General features: G+C 52.9%; 10 protein-coding genes across 10 annotated transcripts; 4 read left to right on the top strand and 6 right to left on the bottom strand.

Moving 5' to 3' along the window:
- The first annotated feature begins 155 nt into the window (after positions 1 to 155).
- Positions 156 to 2,965, top strand: BKA58DRAFT_383445 (autophagy-related protein 22-like protein). Its single transcript, XM_046170181.1, has 3 exons — positions 156 to 659; positions 822 to 2,414; positions 2,471 to 2,965. The coding sequence occupies exons 1-3, from the start codon at positions 408 to 410 to the stop codon at positions 2,681 to 2,683; spliced, it is 2,058 nt and encodes a 685-aa protein (XP_046026668.1). The 5' UTR covers positions 156 to 407; the 3' UTR covers positions 2,684 to 2,965.
- A 13-nt stretch (positions 2,966 to 2,978) lies between these two features.
- On the bottom strand, positions 2,979 to 4,256 carry BKA58DRAFT_160390 (Tat binding protein 1-interacting). Its single transcript, XM_046164948.1, has 6 exons — positions 3,952 to 4,256; positions 3,807 to 3,872; positions 3,697 to 3,759; positions 3,619 to 3,647; positions 3,326 to 3,562; positions 2,979 to 3,272 (listed from the first exon to the last, which is right to left on the bottom strand). The coding sequence occupies exons 1-6, from the start codon at positions 4,022 to 4,024 to the stop codon at positions 3,105 to 3,107; spliced, it is 636 nt and encodes a 211-aa protein (XP_046026667.1). The 5' UTR covers positions 4,025 to 4,256; the 3' UTR covers positions 2,979 to 3,104.
- BKA58DRAFT_160410 (P-loop containing nucleoside triphosphate hydrolase protein) lies at positions 4,152 to 7,057 on the bottom strand. The gene is made up of 3 exons (XM_046164951.1): positions 6,706 to 7,057; positions 4,553 to 6,641; positions 4,152 to 4,502 (listed from the first exon to the last, which is right to left on the bottom strand). The coding sequence occupies exons 1-3, from the start codon at positions 6,793 to 6,795 to the stop codon at positions 4,282 to 4,284; spliced, it is 2,400 nt and encodes a 799-aa protein (XP_046026666.1). The 5' UTR covers positions 6,796 to 7,057; the 3' UTR covers positions 4,152 to 4,281.
- Positions 7,058 to 7,519: 462 nt separating this feature from the next.
- BKA58DRAFT_314248 (mitochondrial carrier domain-containing protein) lies at positions 7,520 to 11,689 on the bottom strand (the record flags this gene model as incomplete). The annotated part of the gene is made up of 10 exons (XM_046167468.1): positions 7,520 to 7,586; positions 7,638 to 8,082; positions 8,130 to 8,186; positions 8,240 to 8,338; positions 8,390 to 8,522; positions 8,582 to 8,617; positions 8,670 to 8,739; positions 10,091 to 11,127; positions 11,190 to 11,307; positions 11,361 to 11,689. 10 exons carry the CDS (start codon positions 11,687 to 11,689, stop codon positions 7,520 to 7,522), a joined length of 2,391 nt encoding a protein of 796 aa, XP_046026665.1.
- Positions 11,690 to 12,653: 964 nt separating this feature from the next.
- On the top strand, positions 12,654 to 13,947 carry BKA58DRAFT_160407 (uncharacterized protein). Its single transcript, XM_046164949.1, has 2 exons — positions 12,654 to 13,417; positions 13,475 to 13,947. Exons 1-2 carry the CDS (start codon positions 12,970 to 12,972, stop codon positions 13,906 to 13,908), a joined length of 882 nt encoding a protein of 293 aa, XP_046026664.1. The 5' UTR covers positions 12,654 to 12,969; the 3' UTR covers positions 13,909 to 13,947.
- BKA58DRAFT_160408 (uncharacterized protein) lies at positions 13,948 to 14,314 on the bottom strand. The gene has a single exon (XM_046164950.1). The coding sequence runs from the start codon at positions 14,170 to 14,172 to the stop codon at positions 13,987 to 13,989; it is 186 nt and encodes a 61-aa protein (XP_046026663.1). The 5' UTR covers positions 14,173 to 14,314; the 3' UTR covers positions 13,948 to 13,986.
- An 852-nt stretch (positions 14,315 to 15,166) lies between these two features.
- On the bottom strand, positions 15,167 to 15,671 carry BKA58DRAFT_439157 (cytochrome oxidase c subunit VIb-domain-containing protein; the record flags this gene model as incomplete). The annotated part of the gene is made up of 2 exons (XM_046173653.1): positions 15,167 to 15,289; positions 15,429 to 15,671. The coding sequence occupies 2 exons, from the start codon at positions 15,669 to 15,671 to the stop codon at positions 15,167 to 15,169; spliced, it is 366 nt and encodes a 121-aa protein (XP_046026662.1).
- Positions 15,672 to 15,873: 202 nt separating this feature from the next.
- BKA58DRAFT_160290 (integral membrane protein S linking to the trans Golgi network-domain-containing protein) lies at positions 15,874 to 16,834 on the top strand. The gene is made up of 2 exons (XM_046164947.1): positions 15,874 to 16,272; positions 16,328 to 16,834. The coding sequence occupies exons 1-2, from the start codon at positions 16,025 to 16,027 to the stop codon at positions 16,680 to 16,682; spliced, it is 603 nt and encodes a 200-aa protein (XP_046026661.1). The 5' UTR covers positions 15,874 to 16,024; the 3' UTR covers positions 16,683 to 16,834.
- A 111-nt stretch (positions 16,835 to 16,945) lies between these two features.
- BKA58DRAFT_401224 (uncharacterized protein) lies at positions 16,946 to 17,388 on the bottom strand (the record flags this gene model as incomplete). Its single annotated transcript, XM_046171654.1, has 3 exons — positions 16,946 to 16,948; positions 16,986 to 17,122; positions 17,181 to 17,388. 3 exons carry the CDS (start codon positions 17,386 to 17,388, stop codon positions 16,946 to 16,948), a joined length of 348 nt encoding a protein of 115 aa, XP_046026660.1.
- A 634-nt stretch (positions 17,389 to 18,022) lies between these two features.
- Positions 18,023 to 21,981, top strand: BKA58DRAFT_314567 (uncharacterized protein; the record flags this gene model as incomplete). The annotated part of the gene is made up of 2 exons (XM_046167481.1): positions 18,023 to 19,822; positions 19,873 to 21,981. The coding sequence occupies 2 exons, from the start codon at positions 18,023 to 18,025 to the stop codon at positions 21,979 to 21,981; spliced, it is 3,909 nt and encodes a 1,302-aa protein (XP_046026659.1).
- Positions 21,982 to 22,843: the final 862 nt, after the last annotated feature.

The following is a 22,843-nucleotide window of genomic DNA, read 5'->3' as shown; positions in this document are numbered from 1 at the left end:
AGCTAGCCACATTGATCGCTAGTACGCTCAGTTATTCACCGCATTGCTGTCCGCGGCTCGGCGAGCTTGCGGCTGCGGCGGCCAGTAGTCTATCTAGATGCGAGCTTGAGCGCAAGCGCCTTGTCCAATGTCTTTCTCGGATAAGCCTCTACTGCAAGCAGACGCTTTATCAGATGTTCACAGGTCATGCCCATGGGATCATCCGCTGCCACCCCAACAACTCCACATCTCTCCCCAGCTTGGGCCTGACCTCAGCGTGCCCACTCGAAGTTGCCCTCCGACCTGAATAGCAGCCCGGTCAGCTGTCGCCTTTATCCTCGATCCTTCATCATGTTTCAGTTGCGGTGACGCATTTCCGTTGATTAGCGCAGGACCCTGTTTTGTGGACACCTGCTTCCAATCGCTCAATGTCACCTCGCGCGCCCGAGCTCCCGCCCTATGAGCGCCCGACCATTGCGCGCAATGCATCCTCACAGTCCAAAGTCTCGGTGCCGTCCATATCGCAGTCCAACGAGGCAGACGATGAGCAAAGTCTCTCTTCCGACCAGAGCCTCGACATGGAGTCCCACGACTCGCAGCCCCACTACGAGGGCGAAGACACCCGGTTGACCAGCGACAAGGAGCTCCGCGGCTTTTATATGTATGGGTGGGCTGCCGAGGTACTTCACTCCTTACTTTCTACTTCCATCCCAATCTGCTTTAGGTCTCTGCAAGCAGGCTCTAATATCGCAGAGCTTTGCGCGTGTCCCCGTCGTGATGCTACTTCTTACGCGCCTCGTCAAGCTTGTCAACTACGCAAGCACCAACACTAACCGCCCCAGGTCTTTGTTGTATGTGGTATCGGGTCTTTTATACCTGTAACGCTCGAGCAACTCGCGCGCGAGAATGGCGTCCTATTATCCGATCCTTCCACACCATGCAAAGCCACGAAGCCTACCGTCCATCCAGGCCCATCATTCTCCACCAACGCCATAGAAGCTCTGTTCAAACCAAATCCTGAAAAGGGACAATGCGTCGTTCATATCCTCGGTATCGAGATCAACACTGCGAGCTTCGCCATGTACACTTTCAGTATATCGGTCCTCATACAGGCTCTGCTGATCATTAGCATGAGCGGCGCAGCGGATCATGGGAGGTTCAGGAAGACCTTCCTCCTGTGGTTCGCATTTGTTGGAAGCATCGCGACCATGCTTTTCCTGCCCGTGGTCCCCAAGGTGTACCTACTGGGCGCAGTACTGGCAATCATTTCAAACACATGCTTTGGTGCCAGTTTCGTACTACTGAACAGCTTCCTACCGCTAATGGTGCGCTTCCATCCTACAGTCAAGTACGCTGACTCAATCGCCGACGAATCATACGCCGACGAGGAAGACGAGGCGGAGACAGAAGAAGACGATGAAAGAGGTGGAGAAACTCCGACGCAGGAGAACATCATACGAGGAGCGCAATACGCAAACCAGCTTGGACAAAGAGAGGGCCTTCTTGACGAAGTCGCCGATGCGACAACCGCACTTTTGCCAAGTAATCTTTCAGCCGTCGACCTGACAATCCCAAGGGCGAGAAGCAGGGCCGCTCCTTCAGTGGAGCTCGCACTCGCAACCAAAATTTCATCCTACGGTATTGCGATCGGTTACATTGCTGCTTTGCTTGTGCAAACTATCGGGATTCTCATCGTCATTGCGTTCCGATCCTCCAACTTTGGCCTCCGCCTGGTCCTCTTCGTCATCGGCGCGTGGTGGTTTGTCTTCACACTACCGACAGCGCGCTGGCTGCGTCCCCGTCCAGGACCGCCTCTGCATATCGGTGCGCAAACCTCCAACTTTGGCACTGCGCTCGCGTACTTTGCATACTCGTGGAAATCCCTTGGTCGTACAGCGACCCACGCACGACACCTTAAGGATGTACTACTCTTCCTTGCGGCATGGTTCCTACTTTCGGACAGCATTGCGACTGTATCCGGCACAGCAGTGCTCTTCGCAAAGACAACGCTAGGCATGTCGTACGCCATGCTTGCCCTAATAAACGTCATCGCAACCGTCTTCGGCGTTCTGGGTGCCTTCCTGTGGTCACGGCTATCTGCTTTCTTCCGCCTTTCGCCAACACAAACAATCCTACTCTGCATCATGCTCTTTGAAGTGATTCCGATCTACGGTCTTCTAGGGTATATACCAGCAGTCCAACGCTTAGGATACCTGGGGTTGCAGCAACAGTGGGAGATGTACCCTCTAGGTGCAGTCTACGGCTTCGTCCTTGGTGGTCTCAGCAGTTATTGCCGCGCGCTATTCGGCGAGCTCATCCCTCCTGGCTACGAAGCCGCTTTTTACGCTCTATACGCTATTACAGATAAAGGCAGCAGTGTCTTCGGCCCCGCTATCGTAGGCGCCATCACCGATGCTTATGGCGAGATTAGACCGGTAAGTGTGCTCAGGCCAGTTTTGGACTTCATTCTTGATACTAACATGAACCACAGGCTTTCTGGTTCCTAGCCATCCTAGTCGGTCTCCCCTTCCCCATCATGACGCTCGTCAACGTAGACCGCGGCCGCACCGAAGGCGCTGCCCTCGCCAAAACCCTCGAAGCTTTGGCGCGTGCTCAGGATCCCAGCCACATAGACGCGGACGATAATTTGTCGCAGGAGATCAGAGACGACCTCCGTAGCTCGTTTTCTTATCAGCGCTCTTGAGTCGTCGAATTTCCTGTACCATGATGTTGTTTGCGCCGCGTTGGTAGCTCTGTTGGCTCGCCAGCTGGACTGGCAGGCTATGTTTCGTGCAGTCCATGCATTGGTGTCTGCACTGCATTGTAAAGGCGCTTATTTGCCATTAGGATCTAACCTCTCATCTCTTGTTCAGTCTTGGTTCGCATTGTTGTGGATTTGCGCGGGTGGTGTTGGAGAGCATGTTAGCGACGTCTTTAGCACGATGTGAATGGTATATACGCAAATGTGACACACTTCAATTCGTCATTAAATAATGCTTGTCTGAAAACTGAACTCTAGTTGATTTCGTTACATCGTCCACATATCCTCACATCTGATATCGTACAACATCGCCAGTAAATAGTACGCTCAGCATCGTTCACGCCTCACCAGCGACAGCATATCCTCATTCGTCGAGGTCGAACATCTCCCTGTGCTTCTCTATTTCTTGCGGATCATTCAAATTCTCCTCGATCTTCTCCCACATCTCCTTCGCAATCTTCTCCCTCCTCCTTGCCACACGGATGCTCTTCTTCCACTCCTTCTCAATCGCTTCTCGCTCTGATGTTGTGACCTTGTAGAGTCAGTATGAACACACTTACATCACTCGGAGTTCTTTGAACTGACCTTCTTCGCTTTCCCTTTCTTCAGTCCATCAATTCTAGCCTCGATCTGCTCTTTCTCCGTCTCAATAGTGTGGGCATTGGCGATAAGATCTGCCGTGCTGAGCGTGGAGTTGAGGCTAGACAAGGAGCTGCGAAGATTCTTTGCGACTGCGACAAGAGTGGTGGTCTGCGTGCGGAGATCGAGAATGGTTTCGTCAAGAGCGGCGAGTTGTTCAGTGGTGCATGCTTCGGCTGCGTTCTACAAGTGGGTTAGATCTGAGCAGATGCTTTGTAAGAGACAGAATTGAAGCAGACCTGTAGAGCGTGGTATACGATTTGCTTGCCTGGAGATGTCAGTTGGGTCGAGTTGCAAGTAGCCTCCACAAGACTTACCAGCGGCTCGCCCCTCAATTGCTTTCTGCTCGTGGAGATCTTTCAGAATCTTTGCTGCAGACGCTGCATCACAATCAGTTGTTGTCTTATAAGTAAGAGGGTCAACGAACCTTTTGTGACCTTGTTGTGTAGATTCGCCGAGACATCGATAGCTGAGTATGGGCGGTTTTGCTTGCCTGTGACCAGTTAGTCTTTGAGTACGGGATACAGTGCGACTGTTGAGCTTTCAGAGATAAGGTGAGATGGGTGACTGACGAAGATACTCCAACACCAGATCTGCGGCCTCGTTGGCTGTGGCCTTCTCTTCTGTCTTCTTGCGAGGCGCCATTCTCTGCTCCAGTAGCGATAGTGGGATAGATCGAGGAAAGAAAAACGGGTTGCTGGATGTGAGATGCGCTCCTGTTGAGATCGCGCTAAGTCACGGGCACACTCTAGACGGAAGGAGCTATCCTCGACCTAGGCAGGTGGGATGTGCATGCTTACGAGGAATTGAAGCAAATAACGTTGACACTGAAACCATGCATACACTCGTGTAAATACTTGACTCGTTACTGCAGGCGTAGTGCCAGCCCTTTCATTGGTGTTTCAGCCTCCACGTTCACCAAACTGTGTAGCCCAATCCTCGAATTCCTTCAGTCCTTGCTTGCTTACAGACGGTCTAATAGTCTGCAAGCTAGCTACAAAGTCCTGGTATTGTATCGGTCGTATTTGTTCCATCGTCATGGAAAGTAACTTCTCACCCAGTGAGCGCAAAGGGCCCATTGCAGCGTCTTTCGCGAGCGCTGTTATATCGGAACCAGAGAAACCTGGAAAGAGATTAGTATTGCGATTCAGGCCTTCAACGATCATTTCATACCCTCAGTGAGCTTGACCAAACGATCTAGATCGCGGTCACTCAGCTCGTGTTTCTGGTGGCTCAATAGCGTCTGGACTTGTTGCTTCCGGACCCAATCTTCGGGCAGTGGGATATATTGCCTTCTCACGAATCTTCGTCTTGCTGCTTCATCGATCGCCCATGGCAAGTTCGTTGCTGCGAGGACGAGAACCCTAGTTGCATCGCCTCTCTCTTTGTCCTTGTCAGTGACCGCGCTCCCGGCCGCTGCCTTTTGCAGATCGGACCACTGAATGAGGAACTCGGTTTTGATGCGTCGCGACGCTTCGTGCTCGCCGGATCCCGAACGCGACGAGAGGAGTGAGTCGATCTCGTCGACGAAGATGATCGATGGCGCAAGCATCTTTGCAAGCTGGAAAAGTGCACGAACAAGCTTTTCTGACTCGCCTAGAAACTTCGACGTCAGACTACTAGCTGATATAGCGAAGAAGGTAGACTTTGACTCTGTAGCAACGGCCCTGGCTAACATCGTCTTTCCAGTTCCAGGGGGTCCGAACAAGAGCATGCCGCGTGCAGGTTCTCGCAGACCCATAAATAAGTCAGGTCTCAAGAACGGGTACACTACCGTCTCCTTCAGGGCGGATTTCGCAACTTCAAGTCCTGATACGTCGCTCCAGTGTACCTCGTCTCCCTGTATCACGATCTCGTTTAATATCTGCTGTGCTGCTTGCTTATCGACGCCCCGTGGTAAATTCTTCATAATCTCATCCGTTTTGCGCTTCCATGCATCCGTCTCTTCTGGCTCCAATTCCACCTCAGAACTATCCGCGCCTGGGGTGTCTGGTAGTTCTGCACGCATCGAATTGCCTCTAGCCCTGCCCTTCCGCACTGGAGATGGCCTCTGCTTAAGCAACTCTCCGTCTTCTTCCAGTGGTATAGACTCAGGTGAATCCTCCTGCTCTGAACTACTTCGCGCTTGTGTTTCGTTGCTCTTGGGTTTCGGTACTAGTCTCCTTGTCGTGGGATCCCACATGACTCCACCTCGCTCGCCACCATTGTCGCCGTACGAATGGGCTGCAGCAGACGCAGCAAGAGATCGAGGGTCCGGTGTAGGCTTAGGGTACTCCTTCCGGTACGATGGTAATGTTGTACTGGGTCCTTGCGCGTTGTTCATACGACTCAATCCCACAGACTTCCGGGGTATTGCTGGCGCTATTCGCTCGTGTGCAGCAGGTTTTACCAGTCCCGGGTCAGTTCCACCACCAGAAGGTGGCACCGCATATGCAGTTGACGCTGACCCTTCGCCAGCTCTAAAGTAGAAGGGTGCTTGTGCAGGGGCCGGTTGTGCTTCGGGTTTCGGGAAATAAGCATTTGGTCTCTCAGCAGCCGGCTTCTCGATGGACGAGCGAGCGGAAGGTGTAAGAGAACTGGTCGACGGGGTCGGGGCCCCTAAAGTTGGCCGACTGGAGGATGGCATGGCTTTAACACTCCATGCTTGGGTAGCCGCTTTTGAAGCATCCGGGCGAGTTCTCAACGTGTTGGGCAACTTCGCTGAGGATGACTTGCTCTCCCTCCCGGGTCTCAGTGTCCGTAGCATTCTGCCACTCTTCTCCGGGGATGGTGTGCGCGTCTTCTCCTCTCCCACTGGTCCTGGAGATAGCGTCGATGCGCTCCGAGTCTGCGTCAAGCTATTATCCCGTATGGAGCCAGTGCCGGAGCTCTTCCGTGGCGCCATCGCCGGACGGTATGGCAATGCTGGCGGCCTTGAGAGATCTGTGTACTCTATGGGTGGTATAGATCCGGCTCCGAGCCATGATGTAGATGCGCTTGAATCGATTTGCGATAAAGGCACGCCGTGGGGTGGTGGTGTGGGTGCATCGTTGTCTGACGACAGCGAGGCAAGGCTCTCTTTCGACTCCTCCCGGCTCTTCTTCAGCGCTTCCAAGAGATCCACGCGCTCTTTACATTGCAGCTCCAACTGACGCAGCGATTCGATCAGTGCTCTCTCTGTTTCGGACGCAGGGCGGTAGGTCGAAGGGTTGCGACGGGAGTTGTGGTAGTAGATATGGTCAAGGGCGGTTTTCCATGATCGCAGCGCTTCTTTCTCGTTGCTCTACAGGCCTCTCTGTCAGTGATGCTGGGCACATGCGACACTTGGCGGGTGGTTGGGCACTGACCTGTCCCTCAAAGTAGACTGCCGTTGAGCAGGCTAGGAAGGCCTCGTCGTAGGCTTTCTGCGTCGTGTTGGCGCGCATAGCGGAAAACATGTATATGGTGCGCCCAATTCACGCGGTGGGTGGCGTGGAGGACGAAATAGGTGTCTCGCGTCCAGTCTCGGGCTCGTGTTTGTAGATTCGTCGCCGGTCTTAGTTCGCGCGGGTGTGTGACGTAGGTAGCTGCGTTTCGCAACAGCGAAGGCTGAGCATCGACGACCATGGAAGACGACTTTGTCCCCAAGCATCCATGCACCCTCTACGCAACTTGGTACGCTCTCTCTCGCGCTACTACATCAGATCACAAGGTAATACTGTTAACCTAGGATACGCGTGCTCACACAGCCACGCACGAGGAAGGCGCATGTGCAAGTGGGGCTGCTATTCGCGCCCGGCTGTTATCGATTACGCACCTTGTTTGGGCTGAAGAGCGAAAATGTTCTTGGGTCTTGAGTGACGCCGACACTGAATTTGCTATATGATACAAGAATGCGCGTGCCGTCGTGTGCTCGCATAACCAAGCATGCAGTACGCCGCCAGATCGGCTTCCACAAAAGCCTCTATGACTATACAATGGTAATGAAGAAGCGTCGCGACACCGCCCTATGCTCTTCCAGCGCGACACACAATGCTAGACCTTGCCTTGGATGCTCAATACTGCCATGGTCGCTACTCTCCGCGACACTGCGTGTATATCGTTCCGTGGATAATGCTCATATCGCGGTATCAGAGGGCTCTCGTAATGGTTCAAAAAAAGATCAGTCAAATAGTCGTCTCTCTATATGGCCGTTGATGAGTTGGTGGACCTCCGAATGAAGAAAGCCTTGGCCATCTCGTATGCGGACCTATGCAGTGTCAAATCAATACCGGTTGCGGTGTCCAAGCTCAGAACTTACCAGCAAATTGCTGTGCTTGGCATGGTGGTGATGATTCGAGGTTTCAGACCACGGAAATATCCCCTGTATCCTTCCCTTTGATGGATAATTTTGGCTGCCTGGATTAGGCCAGAGACATTCTTCAATTCTGCGTCTCGAGCATTGCCGCGTGTTTGTAATAGCGTCTTGATGACATCGAGGGGAGTTGTGAGCCCCGCTGCAAATCCTCCGGCGATACCTCCGGCGAAGCAGTGCGTATAGGGGTCGTAGCGGCCGGTCGGGTTCATGACCTTGGACATCGATTCGTAGGCCATGAATTGGAGTGCGGTGAATGGCACCGTCATACACAGTGTAGTGGGGTATGAGACGTAAAATGCGCCCACGCCCTCAGTGCGGAGAACCTCTCGGGCGCATTGAGGGACGGACTTGTAGACGGAACCGTGCATTTGCATGCGTTGTTTTATAACTGCGAGATTCAGTAGGCGCGGAGCGAGGTCGTGATGCGCATCTTACCGTCAAAAGGATTCATCAGCGCATCGCTGGAGATGGTGGCCGCGGCACCGCTAGCAGCTGTTTGTAGTCAGTAGCTGCTCCCGTATTCGTGTGGTCGTGGTATTGCGCACCTGCTGCAAGGGGATGATGCTCGTGGCTCTCTCCTTCGTTGCCACCCAGGGCGTGCTTCGTAGCTTCGTAAGAGGCAAAGTAGACAGCGTGCGCGGGACCTGCATTCTGTCAGATCTCCTTGCCAGTCTTGCTCGCCTGACACTACCCACCTGCGCCCATTACCACGCTCGACAGTCCCCTCCACAGTGACCAGAAGCCCTCCGCTCTAGATATAGTGACCATGGCGTTCGAGATACCGCTGTACATGGCGCTCGGCGACGGGTTGACGATCTGCATGCGGGTCTGTCCGGAGTCAGCGCGCTGTCGGCAGTGCATGAAGAGCTTGGTGGGAAGCTGCGGACCTTGAGCAAGTCGACCGGGTACATCACCGAGTGTTCCTATCGTCGGGTCAGTCGGGGTGTATACACGGCGGCGACCTCGGAGACGTACCGCAACACCTGCGAATGCGCCCGCAAGCATGTTGGCAGTGAGGGAGAAGTTGGGTGGGAGCGCCTCATAACTGGCGCGCAAGTCAGCGATGGGCGTATCTCATGTGCGCTGGTGCAATGGAGCTGTACTCGTGTTCTTCTTCGATAGGAACTGATGGCCGATCATTGGGGGCCATAAGTCGGCCGGCTACTGGCGCCGCGGATTCCAGTTTTGCGACTTGAGAGGGTATTTGTTTTTTGGGGGGTGTGAAGTGCCTCCGCGCGTCGATGCAGGAGGGGCGGCTGTGGTGAGTGGGCAATGGTTTGAAATTGAAGTTGTTACTTTTGTTTGCAACTAACGGAAGCGCGAGATGACTTCAGCCGAACGCCGAGACGTCAGACCTAAATCCCGCCCGGCGACTAGGTACTCTCACTGAGTCGCTGCTATCTGCCCTCTACGTACCCATGCCTTCAGCAGCGATGCCGGAGCTTCCATGGCAAACCTACGCATGCGCATGCCACTTCATCTACCAGAGAGTTCTACATCCCGATGCTGTTTGCCATTGCGCACGGCACATTTTCGAGACGCCCTACCCAAATGCCCCGTAAATCGGTGACAGGTGCCCGCGGAGATCAAGTACATCATCAACGCGATAGCTAGACTCGGCCAAGGTGCCTCGGATGTGGGAGGGGAAATGTGCTTGATATATCTTATCAGATCATCTCCGCCCGCGCTTGGAGCCCGCCACACGTCTGGTCCGCTGCCACTCGTCTACACGCTGTTCGAAAAGCTTGAATCTGCTCACGATACCCCGCAAAGTCGGCAAGTCTTGATTAGCGCATCCAGACTCGCATGCTGAATAATGTCCGATCTTGGGATGGTTTGCATAGTGGATGCCCGAGCTTCATCTGCAAAGCTCGCTAGGTGCTCTTAGCACTGTGTTTAACAAATGGGCAACTAACGGACTTTCGTCCCTACGCCGCCTTGGAAGCATGCGTGCTGAACGGAATCAAAGGGCATGTCTACACACGGGAGTTTGAAAATCTGGAGGTATTTCCCGTAGATAACCCACGGTTCTTTCGTCCGAGGCAATTCCATCTACACTCAAACAAGATGAGCAGCTATCGTACAGCCGGCTGCTGATCGTACAAGTACAATGAACACGCGGTCTTCATGTGCTGCAACAAGCAATGCTATCCAGCCCCTCTGCCATGACACGTTACGAAATGCCACGTCCGTGAACAGCTGGCGATGCCGTGATCCGGGATACCGGAGGTCCTTATATCTTGTTTGCGCATCAGCACTCGCACCGCTTGTACCACCGGGGAAAGCTGACTACGTCCCTGATGTTAGATACACCAGCGAGGTAGCACAAGAGTCGATCGAACCCTAGACCAAAGCCTCCATGCGGTACACTGCCGTATCGGCGGAGATCCACATACCACTGCAGGGATCCGTCTGATGCGTCGGTAGTGCTATCCGACGCTTGTTGAAGACCCTGTTCGTCCATGGATTGCAAAAGTTCTGCTAGTCGATGTTCACGCATAGACCCCCCGACCAGTTCACAGATCTCAGGTACAAGTAGATCGAAACATGCGACGGTTGAGGCGGCCGAATTGTCAGCTGTCGGGTGATTTGACGGCGCCATGTAAAAAGGCTTGATGTTACGTGGGTAATCAGTGATGAATACGGGTCCACCGCGTCCCAAGCTCTCAGCCAAGAATCGTTCGTGCTCGGTCTGGAGACCATCTTCATGACCAGGTGCATACTCAAAATCCGCCTTGCGCTGAGCCACTGCGTCTTTGAGGTGCTGTATTGCGGCCGTATAGGTGGTTCGAGGCCATGGCCCCGCTACCAGCCCTTGCCACCGTTGTGCGAGGGCAGTGTGCGACACGGATGTGCTCTCTTGATCCTGGTCTCGTGCTCGTGCCTCGAGAAGCTCTTGACCTACAACCGACTCTTGTAGTTTCAACGCAACGGAACGCAGCATATTTTCCACACAGTCCATGACGACGTTCACATCCTCTGTGAAAGCTAATTCTGCTTCCAGCATATAGAACTCGCTAAGATGACGGGCTGTGTCACTCTTCTCGGCTCGGAATGTTGGAGACAAGGCCCAGACCTTGTTTACTGACTGAGCTAAAGCCTCTAGGTGAAGCTGACTGGAGACCGTCAGATACTTGGGGGAACCGAAAAACATGTCTTCTTGCTTTTTGACTTGATTCGAAGAGCTTTTATCTGGTGAAGACGGTGCTCCAGGCGCCACAGTGAACACCTCTCCTGCGCCCTCGCAATCGGAGGAGGTAATGATTGGTGGATGGCACTGAATGAAGTCATGTTCCGCAAAGTAGTTGGTCACTTGTGCAGTGACTAGCGATCTCAGCCGCAAAAGAAGCGAATTAATTGGTAGTCGACTTCGGAGATGTGGAAGTGTGCGCAAGAATTCGGGCGTTTGGTATTTCTTCTGGATTGGGTAGGTCTGGAATTAAGATTCGGATCAGACATCGGGCAAGACTCCGAGGCTCACTCATATTGACTTACTGTGGCATCATTCTCCCCCAGTATTCGCACATGGTTGACTTGGAGTTCATGGGACTGGCCTTGACCTGGTGAGGGTGTCCACTTTCCCGTGACTGTCACTGCAGTGCCTGTGGAGAGTCTGATAGCACAACATGTCAGTACTTACAGATTATCCTGAAGGGAACTACTGACCCTTCTGCTAGTTGAGGAGGCAGGACGGCCTGGACTGTTTGCAAAGTCGAGCCATCGCCTATAGCAGCGAATGCGATGCGTTTTTGCTTGCGCACTGTCCGTACATAGCCGTTTATCGTTAATGCCTCGTTGTCCTGTGCACTCTGCTGAGATGAACTGGCCGATTGAGTTGGCCTTAGCAGCTCAGCAATAGTGTTTGGACAGAAGGTGGAACTGCAGCGGGCACGGCATAGTGATAGTGCATGTGCGCAAGGCAGAGCGGTTCCCCGGTTTCGGAGTAAGTGCTGGGGACGGACAACGCTCCTCTGAACAGGCAGGAGCCAATTCATTTACGCGTCGGCAAATTTCGATCGGCCAGGAGCTGCGCGGTGTAGCGTAGAAACAGCACTCTCTATCACACGTGCGGGTTGATGTCTGTGAAACCTTGGAAAAAACGAAGTAACGCTTGGACCCCACGCTAGGATCGCGAAGGCCTCGCCCGTGCCGTTCCTGTGGCTCGTTGATCGCGTCTGTAACACTTCAGCCATGGCTGAAACATCATGTGCTGCAAGGACCGACCATGTCCTCTCACGAGATTTGCGACCCATGGGCATAGCGCCGATGGGCTTCGGAGCCTGTGATCTTGGTGTTCTTCTTGGTCGTTCCCTTGACCATCATTGGGTGGGTCAGCTTCTTCCTCCCCTCCACCGCCAGTAAGCACACCAAGACATAAATGCCACGCCCCACAAAGCTCGACGGCCGTTTGTACAACCTTTACCGTGTGCCAGGATACTTCCAGGCAAGTACCCGTCATCAAAGTGGCGGAAATGCTCGACTAGATGGACGTTTTCGTGCCACGGCCGCTGGCGGTGAGGAAGACGCCTCGTAGAACGCCATGCATTCCAGCAGAGTACCTTTACCCTGCATCCGGGTCTTAGTGCCGACGCTATTACTGCGACGCTATATCGTGCAGGATCTTGGTTAGCAGCTGTCATCATCGGCTTGCTCAACGCCGCCAGATCTTTCTAAACCGCTTTTAACGCTTTGCAGATCGCTTCAAGGCCTGGACGATCGATCCAGCCAAACATCCCTGCTCCAGCACTCCTAGCAACCCGACACGGCACTTGGTGGCTTGAGGTGCCTGGCAGCTATGTGGGTGCACAGCATGGCCCCCAGGACCAGGGCGAACTTTTGCAATCACAAGGCGCGGCTGCTACCAGCCATTCGACATCTGTGTCTTCCCTAGACTGCTCGGGCACACGACTCATGGCTCCATCTTTCCTGCAGGTCTGCGCTACGGCTGGTGTAGATGCTACCCGCGATGACTGCATCCACAGGGGAAGGCTTGATTCCCGCAGTGGACTACCGTTTTGGTAGCTGGCGCAGCGGACATGCGCCAGCTTAGTCTCCGGGGTCCATCTGGAACCATTATTTAGCTGCCTCATCACACGCCCTTGAGTAGTTGCTCAAGTGATATACTACCCTCTCGCCCGTTGGGTAATAGACTCGCTTTCGCTACTGTCACTCCTCGTTCTTCTCACGCTGCTCCATACTGCAGTCAACCATACCTTCACCATACGTACATTCACTCAAACAGTCTACAGGAACCCCCTCACAGTGCTCTACTACCATGCCGCCATCAAGACCAAAGCCGTCAGAGATAGCAGCCGAAGCAAAACGCGTATGGATGCCGCATATCTGGAAACATTACATTCGAGACTCGAAAACCTCATACCTGTACCCAGACTCTTCGCAAATAAGGATCAACGTGGACAAGCGATCGTCACAACGCACGAGAGTAGCAGTCATGGAAGGCGACCCCGTGAACTACGCTTTGGGCTGGTACCAAAGTGCTGTCAACGCAGACCCAGAGTGCAAGCGGATACCAGTAATCAACGTAGCAAACGAGAAGCGCGCTGGAGGTGATTGGGAATCTGGGCTCATGGCACCAGAGGAATGCTTCGCGCGGAGAAGCAACCTCGTGCATGCCCTCACAATGCCCTGGAACGCGCAATTGGGCCGAGAAGAAAACTATTACCCAATACCACAGACAGGCGGCATCTACTCCCCTGAAGTCTGTACGTTGGCATGCTAGTAACGATCGTCACGAGGCACAAGTCACTAACGGGCCGCAGTTGTTTTCCGAGCAGGCCCAGATCAAGACTATGCAACTTTCACAGACATAGCGTCTTTACCTGTGATATCCGTTGCACCCGTGCGACGTCCCAAGCTTGACGAAAGCGGCTGCAAATATTCGTTTGCACAAGAGAAGGAGCTCATGAAGGAGAAAATGCGGGCAGTACTGCGAATTGCATCCTATTGCGGGCACAGGAACTTGGTATTGGGCGCTTTTGGACTAGGGCCTATATTTCGCAACCCGGCACAGGAGGTAGCCCGAATGTGGAGGAAACTACTCTTCGAAGAGGAGGAGTTCCATGGCGCATTCCAGGATGTCGTGTTTGCTATCGACAGTAGTATGGTTGGGTCGCCGAGCAAAGGGTGCGCGTCCGATGTGGAGATTTTTAGGCGCGAGTTCGACCCTGCGACTATTTGGCCGACAAAGTGGTGACCAATCTCCACTACGACGACATGGAGGATGCAAGGAAAAGAACCGCAGCAACAGAATCTTCGGATCAGTATTGGGTAGCTATTGGGTAGCATGGGACATGATCACGAAGCCTACGAACCAAAAGCACACGAACCGAAACGCACACACACGTACACACGGAGGCAGGATCCTTCGGCGACGCACCAACCCGATGGAGGGGTAAAATAAGCCACTTGACCCGGATGAAGTCATGGAAATGGTGGGGTGGGGGTCTTCTGTATGCATAGATAACCGAGAAAAAGCTCAGATCTCGCCGACCCGACGAGTCGAACCAGGTGGCGCGCTGCTGCTACTGCCGCTCGATTCTGCGGCTAAAACCTGCACGTCCTAGTAGCCAATCAGTATTAATCAACAATATTGGGTAACATGCTGTCTTGCGGCAGGACATTTGTCATGCTCCTTGCACTTTGCTGTTTTGGTGCGTGTAGGATTTTGGGCCTGGCAGCTTGATTCCGATGTTCATGGTGGTTCTGATGATTACTCTGAATAGGCTTTCGTGCTGATGAGGGGTTGCAAAACAGAGTTGAAGGCTTCCATGTTCCCCCTCAACAACAGAGTTACCGCTGTCAGGCTGTCAGCAACAAAGACTCGGGCAAAAGGAAACTGCCGACAGACAGCCACATGCCACATGCCCCTGGAGGTATGGTGACCAACAAAAGGTCACAGCCCTTGGCATCAGGGCCAAGACGCGGCCTGACCTACAGAACTCACGCTACGATTCTGCATGGAAACAACTCCCGCGCCTACTCCTAGGCTTGCATGGACAAGCTAAACACCGCTGATCCCCGATTCGTCCTTGCGTCTATGCGACGAACCCATCATGCAAGGAGTACACTCGCCAGGCGCGGCTCGACACTCTATGGCTAGGCTACATCGGTGAGCGTTCCCAAGCTCCGGTGACGACATTATGCGAGTCTAGTCACCGTTCGAGTAAGGTAGTGTGTTGGATGTTTGGGCCGGGCTACAGGACCGCACGCTGAGGGTGGGAGGTTCATGCACTGCAATTTGATGTGAGGGCCTAAGGTAAACGCGATGCCTTGCATTTGAGTGCATAGAGAGAGTGTGGGTGCTATGCCCCATTGTGTGAAAAGTCTAGAACGGCAGGAGAAGCCGTGCTGCGTGACTGCTGCAAACGCTTTTTGGAAGCGCCTTGAGGGTAGTATACATATTGTACATTGATCATGAGCGGCGTTATTAGGACTGTTGAGCCATCCTCCATCTATCTGTTCTGACCCGGCAGTGGTAGTTGCGGGGCAGTGATTTCTCCACCTTGCATCTCGATCTTCTTGATCGTCTGTTCTCTTTGGTAGTTTACGACTCGTTGCTTCTTAAAGTATTCTACCTAGAGGTTGTCAGCCCAGTACTTGAATAATCTTTCTTGTAAGGTGTCCAATCTGTAGTCTCAGGCAACCCGTGTAGTGGCCAACTGCCATTTCTTATACAGACATGAGAGCATGCTGCTTGCGATTGAGAAGACGTACCCAGCTGTGTGCGCAATTCTTCTCAAACTCCTGATCAAACGACGAGCAGAAGCTTGCCGCCTTGTCTCTGCCAGACTTTGTATTTATGCTATCCAGGACGTTGTTCTTGTCGAGACATTCGAAGAAGGCGTCGCGTGCGGCGTAACACTGTTTCCGGTTGGATCGCGATGGCGACTCGAAAGCACCGCCTTCTGTCTTCTTAACGCCAGAGTCGTCCTTGGAGCTTGAGCCGAACCAGCCCATGGCAGCGATTTTCGAACTTGCGGAGAAGATGCGGAGGTGGAGGCGACGGTCGAAACTGGCGTAGATGTCAGTCGCAAGGTCGGGAATTCGCAGGTGGAACGACTCAGGCAGTAACGCACGTCGGTAGGGTAAGTCTGGAGATCGGATTTGTAGATTTGATAGAGCTGTCGTCGAAGAGCGCAACGATCTCGAATTCGTGCTTGGCAGACCCTAAGCTATGACATCGGCGCTGGCTGTCCACGTTTCGCCGAACCGTTAGGGAACCCGTGAATCAACAGGCAACCTTGCAACTACAACCAGCCAAACCTCCATCTCCCCTTATGCCCAGGTCCTAGCGCATCGCCTGCGTATTGATGCCGCGCCGACGCCGCCCTCCACGACCCGGCGCACTTGCGGATCTATCCCCAACCCGCATCCTCACGCAGATTGTACTCCTACAGGCTGCCTACTATGCATGCGCCGGCATCCTCATCCTCTTCACCGCGCTGGTAGCGGGCAAGGAGATTAGCATCGATCTCCTGTTTAGCTGGCAGAGTTTACGCGGCGATACGACAATCGGGTGGACGCTGGGTCTGGTCTGGGTGCTGAATAGTCTCACTTGGTAAGCACTCCATCGTGCTGCCTGGTCAGCCTTACCACAGTCTAACATGCAGCAGTGCCATCTTCATACTTCTCCTCATCGCCCGTTCAAAACTCGTTCTCGACTTCGCCCTGACTGTCCACTTTATCCACTTGATCGTCACCTCCCTATATACGCACGCGATACCCACCAACATGTTCTGGTGGGCCCTCCAGATATGTAGCGCGACCATCATGACTTCGCTGGGCGTGTGGGCATGCCAGTGGCGCGAATTGAGGCCAATCAATTTCGGTAGCAAGCCACCTGCGCGATCACAACCAGCTACGGAAGACGATGGTGGAGAATCTAGAGGGCGAGGGAGGGGCAGAGGGAGAGACGATGCTGGTGAATACGAGATGGTGGGGATGAATGAGGGGGATAATAATGTCTGATCAGAGTTTAGACCTGCATAGTTGGCGTTTGGATTGGGTTGGGTTGACTTGGATACATGCATGTGAGTTGAAGGAGGCTGTTGAGGGCCATTACATTATACCCTTAGAAAGCATGGAGCATACTACATTAAGATTCGCCTTCTGCTCTCCCATGGCTTTGGGCTTGGACGCACCAAAGTGTCATCGACACTCGAAACTTTCTATTTCTCTACCTGCGAGGAACCATCTGGAGCCACTTCTTTCGAATTCGACAACTCCATCTCTTACTGCAAACCATGGCAGTATCTTTGGTTCCATGCTTACATCAAATGCTTCTCTTTCCTCGGTGCTGATATTCGGTGTGACTCCACATATAATTCTTCCCAGCCTCGCGCGTGATACCGACCGGCCTTGTTCGGTGGCTGCCATGACTTGTATAGCGCTGGGTCGATTCGGTAAGGCTATACCTTGTCAGGTTGTCAGCATCAGTTGGAATGGAGCTCGTTGTGCGCGACATACCCGGGAAGACTTTCGTTCGTAATGGTATTTCAATCTGATGCACCGCATTGCTTCCACTTTCTTTGATCGCTAAGACGACGTCGGTACTTTGCGATTGACCAAGTTCGTGTTCTTGGACGAGAAGTAGCTGATTGTCATATTTTGGTATGCTGAGAGCGGGGACGGCCAGGTACAGCGACAGACTGTAAAAGAAGTGTCTTAGTAGCATAGTTTCTACAAAAAGAGAAAGAAGATGCAGTGAGGTGTATGGTGTTTGGGGGTAGATGCTTCGATATGAGTTAACGCAGGTGCTGAGCCTGTCTAAGAGGGCAACTACGGTAGTGAGTTCTGAAAGTGCATCAACAGACCCTTCCTAAATTGTCAAGAATTGGATCCTGTTCTATATAAACACGGTAGCATATTGGCTGAAACGTTTATAAAGAACTGCCACCTACTAAGCTAGCTGCCGGAAGAGCGGCTCGGGCTGCCCAAGCAGCAGGCTAGCAGCGTTGACACCGCCTAAGTAATTTCTTCTTCGCGCCGGGCCTAGATCGTCGATGTTCTCTATCACCACATCAAACGCTTATAGCTGAACTCGTGCGATAAGACAAGTACCATCAGGAGGTTCGCGTGAGAACTTCACAGGTGGTTCGGAAAGAGACAACTGTTCCCGGTGAGCCTCGAGTCGAAGCGGGCGAGACGCGCGAAGCTCTAGCGCGAAGCACGTGCACCCGCCTTTGCAACAGTCACAATCCCTGTCTCGAAGCTTTCGACATCACCACCATTCTCTCGGTGCCATATACCACAATGATCACTCACTAACACGTATGGGCTAACGCAGGTACGATACGATCAAGCGCACCATGAACCCCAATAATGGATACTACGGGCAGTGGCCGCCAGGACACCCACCGGATAATAGACGCTTCTTACCCGTTGCAGGTACTTTCGGAGAAGCTGCGCCAAACTTGATGCAACCCCCTGCGCAACATGACAGACAACAATACCCCATACATTTTCCACCAAACGCGGTATTTCCTCCTCAAGAGGTATACCCACACCCGCATTCATTCCAGCCTTCACTTCACCATCAGCCGCCAGCCCGGAGTCCTTTCATACCTCTTATCCCACTCAGCGCTGTAGAGGATCTGGAGGACGAGGAGCCTCCTCCTTTCACTAGTGGAGGGTTTCAGGATCCGTTCAATAGAGCCTATGCTACCAGTGGACCTGCGGTATTCGAAGGATTCATCCCAGCCAACCCAGGGCAAGAGGACGATGATGAGTTTACCAACGCGACCAGATTTCGTGATTCGCGATATGATCGCGACTTTGATAGCTCAGATTCCGATCAAGATGACTATCGGCTGACCATGGAGGAAGAGGAGGAACTACAACGAATCGAGAACAAAGATGATTCAGAGGTAGACGCAGATTACGAATCGGAAGATGCACAGGAAGATGAAGGCGATCCAGACGAAATGGAGCTAGGCGTCGAGTTTGAGGATACTGAAGAGCGGACAAAGTACAAGAGAGGAAAGGGTAGAGGCAGAGGCACACCCAAGACTCCAGTCACGGCCAGTATCATACCAGCGTCTAGCACCAGAGGGCGAGGTAGTGGAAAACGAGGACGTCCCTCGACTAGGGGTCGTGGCGGTAGAGGGGGCAGCAATGGTGCTAGACCGACGCCTCGGAAAAAGAAGCGAGGCAAGCCTGGAAGAGAAAAGGGACCCAGAGGTCCTCGAGCCGTTGCCGACCCGGGCGCAGAATGGAAAGCACTGCAGAAGCAGGCCAATGCCAAGTTCATCGAAAAGGATTACGAAGCTGCACTTGCATTTGCACAGCAAGCTATTCAACTCAACCCCGAGATCTTCGATGCTTACAACATTGCATCCGAGATCTATACCGAGATGGGTCGAGAGGAGGACTCATTGGCTGTACTTTTGGCTGGTGCGCCAACTAAGCGTGATCCTGGTCTTTGGCAGTATATCATCGAGCGCATAGAACGGTTGGATCCGGAGAAGCATCCGCAGTTTACAGACGAGAACAAGTCGGCTGCCATTCTCCCGTGTTTGAATGAGATTATCTTGCTCAACAACGACTATGAAGCTCGAAGTCGCAAGCTCGAAATCGAAGCGCAATTAGGCCGTTCATCCAAGTGCGTCGCACTCGGTCTCAAGATGCTGAAAACGCTCAAAGAACAAGGGGAAGATCCAGATGTCAGTGTGTTAAAGATCATGGCAATGATGGGTACTGCCTCTCCGAAGCAGACTAGGATACATCTCAACAAGCTGCTGAACAGCTTTGAAGAGGCCATTGACGTCTTCACACAGCCTGACCGGGATCCAGTCGAGAACGAACTCGATTGGGAGCTGATCAACATCTATCTCGATCTGTTAGATCGAGCTGGCAGCTATGGCGCGGGTGTCACGCGACTCAAAGAGCTTGCCCGGTGGAAGCAGGGTAGGCGTTCTGAGACATTCTGGGACGAACTTCAAGACGACCGCGAATTCGATGTCGAAGATGAGCCAAGACGCGTTACTGTGCCCCAATTCGTCCGAACATCGCAGGATGCATCGTATGGCGCAACCCTACCTTTAGAGATTAGGGTGAAGTTAGGCTTGTTTCGGTTACGCAGGAGCAAGGATGACTTTGAAGAAGCAATGGTACGTCGAACAACTGCGACAAAAGCTACGCATCACTAATTGCGATATAGCGTCACCTTGAGATGTTGGAGCCGGATAATCATGACCCAGATGCTCTGATTTGGGACTACGAAGACCTTTTCCGTATCATTGGCGATGCTCTTCACGCCACTGGCCATGACAAACATGCGCTGCGATTCTACGAGCCTTTGTTCGACAAAAATTCGAACGAATTCAACCTCCAAAGTTACATTGGCCTGCATACATGCTTCAAGAACCTGGGGAGGGCTGAGAGGGCGGCAGAGGTAATCCCGATTCTAAAAAAGTGGCCGGCGGAGAACTATGACGATCTCGCTGTCCTCGCGAAGTTTTTCGAAGACCAGGGTATGTGGCAGGAAGCTGGGCAGCGTGCTGAGACCATCTACCGCGACAAGTACGGCCATAAGCTCAAGGCCCTCGGGTTCCAGGCATACGATGAGCTCAGAGTATACTACTACAATCAACGAAGGCAAGCTCGTGGTAGATATGGTGTTCGGAAAAGCACGGTCCGAAGAAATAGGAGGAAGATGCAGAAAGCAACCGGCCAGACCGGTGAAGACGAAGACTCTGCAAACGAGAACGGCAACGTGGAGCTTCCCGCACTTGTCGCTCCGACTGAACGCCCTAAGAAGGGTTTCTTCCGAACGAAGAGAGCAAAGGCGCCCAAAGTCCAGGCGTTCCTTGATGTACGTGATGAAGATGCTGATACAGGTCCCGATACTGAACCAAGACGAACTACATTAGAAGGTACCGACGTACCGTATCGTGCGATCAATAACAGATTGTTTCGCCATAAGCTCCAGAAGCTTGCGACAGATCACGCCGATGACCTCAAAGCCGCTCGAGCTCAGCACCGGGAGATCGTTTCCAGCTTCAAGCGACTGGAGGAGATATGGGAATTGGCAGAGTACGGGGACGAGGATGCTATACACGAAGTCCTGTCCATTACCCGGGAGCTTATCGAAGAGTTCTCAACATTCGATCTGTTCTACTCGAACCGGAAGGAAGATCTTATGACCTATTTCCGTCGCGTCACAGGTGGCGATCTCTGGAAAGAGTCTTCGCTGATGGTACTTGCCGTAATAGCGAACAATGTTGAAGATGGAGAGACAGATCCTGAGCTGCGAGAGCGACCAGATGCGGCCCCGACTGATTTCTGGGGTATCGACTTTGACCAATGGTGTGACGCATTCGGTCGCTATGCTATTCTGCTTGCCAGCGAAGGAGACGAAGAGCAATGTTTTGCTACGCTGGACATCGCCACCCAGGCCAATGTCTTCCACCGCTCCCGAAGATATCACCAGCGATTACAGCTATGCCGCCTCACATGCGCTCTCGCAGCGGACAACTCGCGCCAAGCGTCTGTAGCAACACGCTGGCTGCTCAAAGAATATCCATTCGGTACCGACCTCTTCCGTCTCTATGGCGCCGTCAACCGTCTATGTTCCTTCCCAGAGGGATTCGCAACAGGCCCGGCGTATAAGGTTCTCATGCGCTACATCAAGACTATGGATTACGCGCTTCTCACCCCAGCACAGCGCGTTGCATACAATTTCCGCGACACGAAAGACAGCAAAGGAGGATTCAGAAACAACATCAACGTCGAAGACGTAGATAAGGTTAAAGATCACGATCCCGCGCTCTTTGCATTGTACGGCCACGTTTTGATGTGCGGTGGGAGCTACATGGCTGCACTCAACTACTACTTCCGCGCCTTTGCCATCACACCTGAAGATCCAGTATTGAATTTGAGTATTGGCGTGGCGTACATTCAACATGCGATGAAACGATTATCTGAGAACCGACAGTACCAGATCCAACAGGGTCTGTCGTTCGTCTACAGATACTATGATATGCGCACCAAAAGCCCTCATGCTATCCATCAGCAAGAGGCGGAGTTCAATGTGGGGAGGATGTGGCATGGACTGGGTCTTGTTGCGCAGGCGCTTCCGGCGTATGAAAGGTGTTGCGCGCTTAGTGACAAGGTTAGACAGGAAGCAGAAGATCAGTGCCAGGATGGGAATTGGGGGTATGAGGACTTCAGCACGGATGCCGCGTTTGCAATGCAGAGCATCTATGCCATTACCGGTAACTTTGAAGGTGCTCTGGATGTCACAGAAAGGTTGCTCGTCATTGAGTAAATGGAAGCGTCTATGCGGGCCTCAACGGTGGCCCTGGAACGTCCTTGATGCGAATGCCAATGACTCAAGTTACTTTTACAAATACCCAAAAATCTAAATTCAAACTCAGATCATCATGAATGTTCCCCCACATTCCGACTACCATTTTCTCCCTCCACCGACCGTGCATCAACAGGGCCGAAGAATGTGATCCAACATGCATACACCATTCTGCAAGGGCGGCCTAAACGCGTAAAAACAACGACAGGAGAAAAGAACACACAGAAAGAGCATCACACTGCATCGCTTATCGACCCGATGCCGCAGGCCGTGTATACACACTAATGCACCTTCCAAACTTCTGCAACCTGCAGACTGCGCCTCGTACCCGCATCCGCGTCGTCCCTCACACCATGTCATGTCATGCCATTTCTATGCGGAAGGCACGCGGCGGAAAACAAAAGGCGTTTTTAGCCGGACACACCCAGGTAGGCAGCGCCTTCCCTATTTTGTGGCACACGACACGTGGAATTGCAGCTCCCAGAATCATGCGATCATGTCACAATCGTGCGTTGCATCGAGTAATCACACAACACCTGGGCATCGTCATGGCCGATTTGTTTCGGAGTGGCTACACGCGTACCGTACGATTTTCTGCGACGCCACGGGCGTTGGAGAGGCTTCTTTACTGGTTTGGTTACACGACGATGGATCTTGGCATGTTGGCAGACAGACAGACACCGCCGGCAGCTGTTTGTGCCATGTACGGTGTGTATTGTGTGATGTTGTGGTGAGTAGTGAAAATGTGGGTTTGTGTAGCGGTTGTACAGTCTCATCTACGATTTTACCCGTAGATCTCTGTGATACTAGAGGGGTTTTCCGT

Source organism: Alternaria rosae, assembly GCF_020736505.1.
Source record: "Alternaria rosae strain MPI-PUGE-AT-0040 chromosome Unknown BKA58scaffold_4, whole genome shotgun sequence".
In the NCBI taxonomy this organism is placed as follows: Eukaryota; Fungi; Ascomycota; class Dothideomycetes; order Pleosporales; family Pleosporaceae; genus Alternaria; species Alternaria rosae.
This window is presented reverse-complemented; position numbering and strand designations above follow the sequence as displayed.